Source organism: Malurus melanocephalus, unplaced genomic scaffold (assembly GCF_030028575.1).
Source record: "Malurus melanocephalus ecotype Western Australia unplaced genomic scaffold, MMel_1.1 scaffold_52, whole genome shotgun sequence".
Lineage (NCBI taxonomy): Eukaryota > Metazoa > Chordata > Aves > Passeriformes > Maluridae > Malurus > Malurus melanocephalus.
In genome coordinates this window covers 2197886-2208312 of record NW_026623284.1, presented here as the reverse complement: position 1 = coordinate 2208312, position 10427 = coordinate 2197886, and the positions used below count along the sequence as shown (strand labels likewise).

At 38.6% G+C, this 10427-nt stretch overlaps 1 protein-coding gene across 1 annotated transcript in view; it reads left to right on the top strand.

Annotated features, from left to right (window-relative positions):
• The first annotated feature begins 2237 nt into the window (after positions 1 to 2237).
• Positions 2238 to 10427, top strand: part of LOC130573160 (sodium channel protein type 4 subunit alpha B-like) — a 31933-nt gene continuing 23743 nt past the window's right edge. Inside the window, exons 1-6 of the mRNA XM_057365413.1 lie at positions 2238 to 2516; positions 3558 to 3676; positions 5743 to 5820; positions 7497 to 7625; positions 8374 to 8465; positions 9181 to 9375. Coding sequence (XP_057221396.1) covers positions 2238 to 2516; positions 3558 to 3676; positions 5743 to 5820; positions 7497 to 7625; positions 8374 to 8465; positions 9181 to 9375 — 892 coding nt within the window. The remainder of the gene's footprint in view (positions 2517 to 3557; positions 3677 to 5742; positions 5821 to 7496; positions 7626 to 8373; positions 8466 to 9180; positions 9376 to 10427) is intronic.

Here is a 10427-nt window from a genome sequence, read left to right as displayed (position 1 = left end):
CTAGATTTTATTCAGCATTAGGCTGGGCAGCTCAGAATTGCCCATGGATGAAAAGTGTATTTTATGCAGCTTTTTCTCCATGGCTTGCTGCTGATCTCTTGGAAATYTTGTTGTTGACATGCAAGACAGCAAGCTCAAGGCTTAGTTTGCTTTTTTTAATGTTTGAAAAATTAATTTTTCCTTAATTGTTTTAAGAATTTATGAAACCACCAGGAAAGACATCCCTGCCTGCTCTCCAGCTCTGGCCAAGGACCTGCAGGCTCTGTGTGCCTTCATGCTTCCTTCTAATTCCCCATCCTTGGCTTTTTAGCAGGMAACCTCTCATTTTCCTAGAATCTCCTCTGCCCTCCAATAGTATTAAGGGAAAATGTTTTTATAACCAAAGTTTCTTTTCTGGAATTTGCAAGATGGTTTCATCATCATTTCATGGAAGGGAAGAGAGAAAACCACAGTGATATCTGGAACAAACACAGAATTTTAATGGTGAACTTTTGAGATCAGGTAAACTTTTATGGAAGTAGAAAGATGGCTGTGTATGGAAGATCTGGCACAAAGCCAAATAAAGCAATTATCGTATTCCCTCTGTGAGTTGCACAGATATTGCATCTTTTCATGCATCACTCACAGCTCTCATTACTGATACCACAACATCTAAATTACTCTGAACATCAGCAGGACAAACACCACTTTGTCCAGATGAAGACCTGGGAACTTGTGAGTGGATGTTACAGCTTTCATTTTTACTGTAATACCACACACAGCTTCCAGACTGTTAACCTGATCATGAAAAGTATAGAATAATGAGTGTTCTTGCCTGACTGWCCTATTTCTCTTCCAGAAATGATGCTAATTTGTGCTGGGAGCAAGGGTTACTTCTCATATTCATAATTTCGTGTGCTGCTTTAATGGGAGAGGCAGGCAGACTGCAAAAATGGAGCAATTTCACTGCAGTTAGTTAGGCACTGGCCTCCAGCTGTTGTTCTCACAGCAATGGTTTCCTACAGCTCAGCAATGTGAGGTCAAGTGAAATCATGTTGTATCTGGGGAGAAATGAAAAGGCAGGGGAAGACACAGGGAGTCAGCACAGAAAAAAAAATTGTTTGCAAAATAAAACAAAGCCTCTTGATCCAGGCTGTGTTTTCCTGGGGAGTTCCATGTACTGTCTGGAAAAAAAAGGTGGAAGAACAGGTTATCASGCTGGAGGGCATCTTAAAATTTAAGATTAAGCTCTCACTGCTGTTATGTCAAGGACACTTGAAGGGGTGGTGGCAGGTTCTGAATGGACAAAACTGACTGTGTGCCTGTGRCATGATCTTCTGTGCCTGCTGAGCAGTGATCCACCCCAGGGAGAGCCCTTGGCCAGCGGGGTCATTGCACAGTGTGYAGCTGGGGCTGCACTGGCTCAGGAATCCCCTGACCCTTCACCGAGCTAACAGTGTCTTCCCAGAGGTCATAATCAAAGAAAATATTTTAGTGGATGGGTTCTATCCAAAACCTGGCTGGATCTCTTCATTAAAAATGCAAAGTGTTTTTCTAGTATGCTCTTACTTTCTGTATTCCAGCAAGAAGGTAAAATAAAAACTTTGTCAGATCAAGCATTTCTGTCCTCCATGTGAGTCAGTACTGACTCTGTGGGTCACAAATTAAATCCTCCAGGACGCTGCTCATTCTTGTGCTGACTCCCCCAGGATGGACTTTCCATTATTATTTCCATTAATTAATTAATTAAATTTGCATTATTAATTTAATTCTTTGCATTATTAATTTAATTATTTGCATTAATTAATTTAATACTTGAACCTCCTGTTGCTGACGGTTTATTTGATGTTGCTGCCACTTATTTGATGTTGCAGTGTGATGGGTTTTGCCATCCCATTTCCAAATCCTTGGCTGAACCAGAAGAGTAGGGTTTTTTCCTGAGTAGGGTTTTTTCCTGAGCAGCTCAAGAATATTTAGGATAATGTGCATCTTGAATGAGGTGCTCCAAATACATCCTTAAGTTTATAGAGTTCTGCTCACATCCTATCAGTTCATAGAATAAAAAAAAAATAGTGAGAAGACTTCTCAGTGAAAAAGGTATTGATCTTTTTTTTTCTTTCTCCTTAAAAACKGATGGCTCAGAAACTTGATTTTCTCAGTCAGGCATGGTCAAACAGCTGTTTTGGAATTATTTGACTTCCTTTCTGCTTGTTTCCATTATTTGGACAGAATTAGTGACAGGAAGAGAAGCATGAAAAATGGCTGAATTCTTGTTACCTGGTACCAACAACTTCCGTAAGTTCACTCAGGAATCCTTGGCAGAGATCAAAAAGAGAATTGCTGCCAAAAAGAGCAGCCAAAAAAATACCACAGAGCAGAAACCTGAAGAGAAACCTGAGGAGAAACCTGAGGAGAAACCCCGTCCTCAACTTGACCTGAAAGCTTTCCAAAAGTTACCAGCTCTCTATGGAAGTCCTCCTCCAGACCTCATTGGGGAACCACTGGAGGATCTCGACCCATACTACAAAGATCATAAGGTTAGAACCAACCAAGATGCTTGGATTGAATTTTTAATTAATTAAATTTAATTTATTGTATTGCRAAGAAAAATTTTTGTGGATGACCTATCAAAGAGTTTTGTTTCATCCCTTTGGAGAAGCTCACATCCCCTTCTAGGTTAAAAAAATGGATGCAGTTGGCATAGTGTAGTGATTTGATGTAATTTTTTAAAAAAGCTTTATTTTGAATTTTAGAAATTAATAATAAGAAAGTGATTAACATTTGATTCTGACTGGAAGAAGAAAAAGAAAAATTGATAAAGGAAGAAAAGCGGGGGTTTAGAAAGAGATTATAATACTTAGAAGCTATAACAATTGTGTGCATTTTGTGCAAAATCTTGTACATTTTCTTAAATTCCATAGTTTGGAACAATATGTTTCCAAACATATGTTTCCAAAAAATATGTTTCCAAACTCCATCTCAATGCTTTTGTTCCACTTGCACATGCAATAAATGACACTTAAGCATAAAAAGTATTTTAAAACAATTACTGATAAATCCTCAAAACCTCCTGACTCAAGCTTCATATTTCAGTAGTGACATTTTGAAAAATATTATTTTCAATGACAAACAGAGAAATGGGAACAAATCCATTGGGAAYTATGCTTATTTCTTGGGAGCAAGTTAAAAATTAAACCAATTTCTACAGTCTAAGAGCTTGAGGATCACTGTCAACAATAGTAGATAATTATAAAGTCTGCAGTTCATCCTTGCACCTCTGTATATCTTGACTCAAAGAGGGGATCATTCTATTTTAAGGAAATAATCATGAGCAAGATCATTTCTGTGCATGACTCTTTGCAAATCACAAGATTAAAAAAAGAAGTTTGTGCTATGGAACATTTTACAGCCTGAGAGTTAAAGTTTCATCAGTTTCTCGGAAAAGAATAGCAAAGAAATGCAGCATTTCCGGTTAACCAGGGTAAACTGAAATTCAAGCAGATACAATAGGATATAGCACAAAAGCTTTATTCTGGGTTCAACTTCCTGACTAATTCTTGTTTGTCTATTTTTAAAAGGTTTTTATAGTGCTAAACAAGCAGAAAACAATCTACAGATTTACTGCTACACGTGCCCTGTGGATCTTCAGTCCTTTCCATCCAATACGAAGACGAGCAATTAAAATTTTAATACATTCATATCCTTTTATCGGTTTTRCACACTCTTTTTGATTATAAAACCCTACATAGTCCTAACCTTTCATATTTTAGAGTATTGAATTAATCTGGTGTTTTCCTGTCTACCAGTGGATTAAAATGATGAATTACCTTAGATATTATTAGAGTTTTGGTGTTCTTGTGATAGTTAGAAATAAATAGTTTTGTGAGTATTTGGTTTATTTCACCTGATTTTCTACAGAAAAATTTTGAGCTCTGATATTGGTTTCCTGATGTCTCGCAAACAAGTATCTCATTCTGGAACATTCCCCAGTGAGAAGATTGATAAGATCYCCATCCTCTTTCTCATCTTCTGTTTACCGAAATGTGGGAATTAAATTCAACTCAAAGATGATGAAGCATTGGCCAGTTTTGAGAGGAAGTATTGAGATAGGCAAGAAAACACAGAAAAAAAAACCCCATGCAAACTTAGTTTCTTTGGGAAATGAGATTCAAAAAGTGTACATGTGGTATGTGAAAGTAAATATTTCCAGGAGTGCTGTTGCAGGGAATACCTTTGGAATATAATAATATAATATAGAGAGCACCTTATATATCAAATTTAGGGGATGGGGGTCACAAGTGTAGTGCACCAGTTTGGTACTGGGGAAGGATGCCTGAGCTGCTGCTYGGGGCTGGATCAGCCCCAGAGTGGAGTCTGTGGTGTCCCTGTGTGGATCTCAGATTTCCAACCATCTCCTGGCTCTGTGGTGCTGAGGCAGCTCCAATGGCTCCAAGGTTGTCACCATGGCAGTGTGCAGACATCCCTGGAAGAGCATTGCCTCTCATCTGAGGCTTTCCCTGGGCACAGATTGGCTGACATTGGCATTTCAGCATGAGTGGTCCATGTTGCCCAAGAGTTCCTTGTGGCAGCTGGACCATACCTAGAGCTAAACCAGGATTTTTCTTTTTTTTTTTTTTTTTTTTTTTTTTTTTTTGTGGGGTGGAGAGGATGGGTAATGGCAAAGTGAGGTGTCTTTCCCATAAACTTCTACCTTATGGATTGCCAGAATGTGTGGTATGACACAAGACACAAGCAAAATCTCCAGAGTCATGTGCTTGAGCTCAGGTGTCAGTGCATGAGGTAGCTGCCCAAATTTCTGTTCTTTGGGCCAGCTGATCCCACACAGCAGCTGGGAAGCCCCAGGAGTTGGCTAAACATGGGCATCAAAATATCAAAAATCCATCAATCTATTCGAGAGCATCCAAAGGAGGGCTATGAAAATGGTGAAGGGTCTGGAGGGGAAGCGGTTTGAGGAGCAGCTGAGGGCACTTGGTCTGCTCAGCTAGAGGAGACTGAGGGGAGACCTCATTGTGGTCTTCAGCATCTTCAGAAAGGGCAGTGGAGGGGCAGACACTGATCTTTTCAATCTGCTGACCGGTTACAGACTCGAGCAAACAGCTGGAGCCAAGTCAGGGGAGGTTTAGGTTGGATATYAGGGAAAGGTTCTTCACCCAGAGGGTGGSTGGGCACTGGAATYGGCTCCCAGGGCAGTGGCCACAACACCAGCCTGACAGAATGCAAGAAGCGTTTGGACAATGCAGTCAGGCACAGGGTGTGACTCTTATGATGTCCTAAAAAAGGCCAGGAGTTGGCCTCGATGATCCTTTTGTGTCCCTTCCACCTCAGCATATCCTATAATTCTATCATCTACAGTTGTTTGAGACCCCTGCAAGCATCCTGTCAGACTGTGYGCTGTCCATCAGAAGAGAAGAGCTTTGCCAGGTCAGAGGCAGGTTTAGGTTCCACCTGTGTGATTTTGGCTGTAAAATAAAACTAAAATTGCATCCTTCCTCCAGTCTCACAGTGGCTGAAGGTCTTTTTCCCAGGCTTGCTGTGCTTTGAGCAGCCAATCAATSCAGAAGTCACGAATAACAGCAGCAATGTGCTGTCACCTGACAAGGCTCCAAATCAGTGAACACCTGTGCATGCTGTTCTYACACGAGCTTTAAACAAAACCCCAGATACTGTGTCAGTGACTGATGGAATATTTAGTTGCAGTTCTGAATCCATGTGGTATTCTTTGCCTTCACTCCCGTGACCTACATTATTCACCTGGTTTATCATGTGCACCATTTTAACTAATTGTGTTTTCATGGCTCTGACTGAGTCCGCAAAGACTCAGTCATCTCCAAAGAACGTAAGTGTTGAGTAAGTATCTCTGGGTATGTATACTTTTTATTTATGTTGTTGTATTGAGTTATTGAGACTTGCCACTTTCACTCGAGTTTTTTGGGAGATTTAAAAGGAAAATTACTTGTCTTAAGGATTTTTTAAAAWTTATTTTTTATTTGAGAAGCATTTTTGTCTTTAAACTCAATAATTTTGGAATTATAGGAGAGAGTAAGTGTAGATTGAGTTCCATTGTTGAACTGGCTTCATGTCAGTTTTGTTGCTGCAGTTTTYGCACTTTCTAAGTCACTCAGTAATTATTTGCTCTCTATCAAGAYGGATTTCCCATTGTTGCTGATGCTGATTGAGCACATAGGAGTTGCTGTCTTTTAAAATTCTGGCTATTTATATTGAAATTATGAGTTTTGCACTAATGAAGTCAGAAGCTCTTAGCCTGCAGGGTGCTGTTAGAATGTAAAGCTTTTATGTTCAACATTGCCAACACCTGCAATGTCAAATGACAACAAATCCATGTCTTGTAGGCAGTCTTGAAATGTACAATGTCATGGGTTTGTTGGTTTTGTGTTTTTGCGTTGGTTTTTTTTTTTTTTTTTTTTTTTTTTTTTTTTTTTTTTTTTTTTTTTTTTTTTTTTGACGTGTTTTTTTTTTTTTTTTTTTTTTTTGTTGTTTAGAGAATATTTCAGGTCTCACTTTTTCATCTTGGCTAAAATAGCTAGAATATGAATACTGATAATTCAACACCTAACACAAAGGAGAAAGTTCCCAAGAACTTAGTACTAAAACCAGTTTTAAAATTATTTTTTACTGTCTCATGTTAAATGACACTGAAACAGCTTGGAATGGCAAATCTTCATGCAAGCAGGGACAAAACTCTGCATGGTATTAAAACATATATCTCCAGAAGATTCTGAGGCACTTCTCTGCCTATGAGAGAATTAAAAGTTGGATCAGAATTGTATCTGCTGTTGGCATCAGCTGCCRTTCAAATGCATTTCAAGAATAATTTCAGAACACCTCTTTCCAAATGAAAAGGCAAGCTCTACATCCGTATAATTTCTTAGTGCATTTGCTGACTACCAAATGAAAGCCTTTTGAATTCTGTAGGGATATCGCTGCCTTCTTGAAATTATAAGTGCACTCAGTTAAGTCCAGAAGAGCTTTTACTGATAATTTTGCATTAATAAGAATAATTGCCATCTTAAATTGAAAACCTTCTACTCCTGTATTCCTCTAAGTGTTTAAATATTCTGCACGGAAATGGRTGCTGTGTGCCCAAAGTAAATAACACAGCATATTCACACGTTCACTTGGCCACTTGAAAACAGAGGAAGACACAGATTCTGATCTTTCCTTTAGCTCGTAACTAGGACTTTCATRTTTCTGAGATTATGGGGATTCACTAGAAAAGGTTTGGAAAAAATTGTTRAATGCCCAAAAGTGTGTCAAGGGTTGCACATTAATAGCCATGCCCAGGTTGCAGTCAGCCACTGTCTCCAGCTCCATATGAGCCAGATCCAGATGGAATAAACTGAAATCCAGCAGCAATCCCTTTGTTCTCCCCAGCATTGTCTCAGTTTGCTGGCCCACACATTAAATAGTCTGATTGTGCCTCTTCCTTCAAGTGCTAATACTGCTCTTTCCCTTTGGCACTTTTCTCCCCTCCTCAGATGGATTTTCACTGGCATTTATACTTTTGAATCATTGATAAAAATACTGGCACAAGGATTCCTTCTAGATGAATTCACTTTCCTTCGGGATCCCTGGAACTGGTTGGATTTCACCGTTATCGTCATGGCGTAAGTGGAGACATATAAAATATGGATTACCCACCTTGGCTCTGTGTGCTGGAAGTTCTCATTGCTGTGGTCCCCAAGGTTGTCTGTGGTTTAAAAACTAACACATGGCTCCTAATTTCACCTGAAACTGTCTAGAAAGTTGACTTTTCCCCTTGTTTTAGCTTTCATGGTATTACATTTTAGTCTTTCAAGAAGGGAATAGTGTTGTGCAKATATTCCCCATTAATGGATGTGTTCAGATTGTGAAATGTAAGAGCTGGCCATAAATACAGACTTACTGATCCCACAAATGAAAGTGCAATTAGGGTCATGGGTATAGGCACCAGGACAGTGGATTATATTTGGGCTCCATCTCCAAAAATCTTAGTTTAAGATTAATTTTCTGGCAATCAGCAAGCTTTTATATACTGGTTAAGTGCAGCTACAGAAGGAAAATCAAGCCAGTTCAGCCAGCATTTGCAAATGAATAATTTTGAGTGCCATCTTTGTTTATATATTAAATTGATGATGTTTTAAGATGCTAACACAAAAGTAGATGTGCACAGGCCAGGAGCCACCTCAGATGGAAACTTCAATAATCAAGAAATGTGTTTTGATTTTGCAAGTCTTCAGAAAAAATCCATGATTCGTATGTTTTATAATACCTAAAACAAGCTTGGAAATATTTACATCCAAGAATGACCACTGCAGAATTATTGCCCTGTTAGCTCTGTTCAGCCACTTGACATTTCACACATGGACTTTACAGGTATGTGGGAGCAGTCAATTCGCTGGGGAATGTATCAGTCCTTCGGACTTTCAGGGTTCTGAGAGCTCTAAAAACCATTTCAGTAATCCCAGGTAAGAAATCTTATTTGCTGGATATTTTCTCCCACTTACAATTCATTCTTTGTTTCATTCAAAACGTTGGGCTTTTGCCTTTTCTGTACCTTTCACAGACTTCAGACACAGCTGAAACTGTGGGCACAAAAAGTGTCTCAGTTCACCCATCCCAGTCAGAATAAATCAAATGTTAGAATATTAAATACAGTTTGTTTTCATTATGCTTTTAAAGATACTGTTAGCACCTATAAGTTCAGTTTTACAGAATGTTCTTCTAGCTGGTCTGTGAGCTACGGTTCCACAGAAATAACTGATTTTGACRGGACTTTACTACTAATAATCTTTCATCATTTATCTGTGCCAGGAGAGGGTTCGAGTGGATATTATCTTCATAAATTACCATTGTTGGAAGTATCATTTGAATTATGCATATTACTTTTTGTGGATAAAGAAAACTAGATTATCTGTAGTTCGTAATCTTAGCATGAATATTTTTCAAGGATTAAAGGAACATCTGAAAAATGTGGGGTAAATGAAATGGGGAAAAAAGTACTTTTATTGTATTAGTCCCTCTCATCCCAGCTATACTCATATTGCAAATATATTTGTTATGTGTTTTCCTGTAATTCTTGCCTTTTGGTTTTATATATTATTTTAACTCTAGTCAAGTATAATATCTGAATCTAGGCTTTCATCCTGTTTTTTTTTTTTCCTTTTTGTACTGTGTTTTTAGGACTCAAGATCATTGTAGGAGCCCTTATCCAGTCTGTTAAGAAACTTGCTGATGTGATGATCCTGACTGTTTTCTGCCTGAGTGTCTTTGCCCTCATAGGCCTCCAGCTTTTTAAGGGCAATCTCAGGCAAAAGTGTATCAGGAACACTACAGAGTTTTGTAATAAAACATGGGAAAGTTATAAAAATGATTCAGGTAATTTTTTCTCCTTAATTCTCTTTTAGATGGCAATATAGACACCTATCCATGCATGTATAACCACTGCTGTGTATTATGTTGATGTTTTGATTGATATTTTGATGCGTAGCTACCTGATAAWGGCCTTCTGGTTGCCAGATCAGCTTGCAGGAATCCAGGAACTCACTCTTTCCCTTCATTATAGGAAAAAGCACTCCCAAATTTTCCAGTAATACCCAGATCTGTTTCCCCGAACCACATGACAGTAACTGAAACATGCATTAGCTCATTCTCAGTTGTAATTCCCTAAAGTTCATCTTTTACTACAGGCTGAAGAGCCCGTGCATCTTCATTTTCTTGCCCAATGAGAGCTGCTGTTCAGCTGGAAACAGAGGAATTTGTTGAAAAGTCAAATTACTTACTTCTTGACACCAAATATATCTTATTTTATGTCTTATATAAGATATATACAATATACATCTTTCATGTTTATGCCGTGGTTGAGGCTGGTGATGGAMCCATATAGCGGAAGATCTGAAAATGCATCAAAGCATTCTCAGAGGAAAAACTTCCAGATGCAATTCAGCATAGCAAAGCCTTGTGCTGAAAGAAAAGCCTCAATACAGGTGAAAAAAACAGAGTCAAAACAATCCATGTCAATGCCAGAAATATGAAAAATGCTTTGTCACTGAGGAAGACCTCCCCCAGAGAGTTCACACACCCTGCAGCAGTTGCACAGGGAGAGAAGAAATGTCCCAGGGGAACTGTTGAAATACGTGAAAAGCCTCTCAGGATTGCTGATGGTCCACACTCTGAGTGGGAGATTTGTTCAGGCAGGATTTCTTCACCAACTTCATTGTCCAGGGCACATGATCATAGAAAAGATTTTTGAGGAAAAATTTTTTATTCTTGTTCCTACCAAAAGACCACAAATAAGAAGGAAGTCATTTTACATGCACAGAATGCTGTAAAAATAATAATTAAAAGGAAACATGAAAAKGAACCAGTCAGTGACTAGAATACCATAACAGAGACAATGGATATGACAAAGTTGGCCTAAATGGCTGATT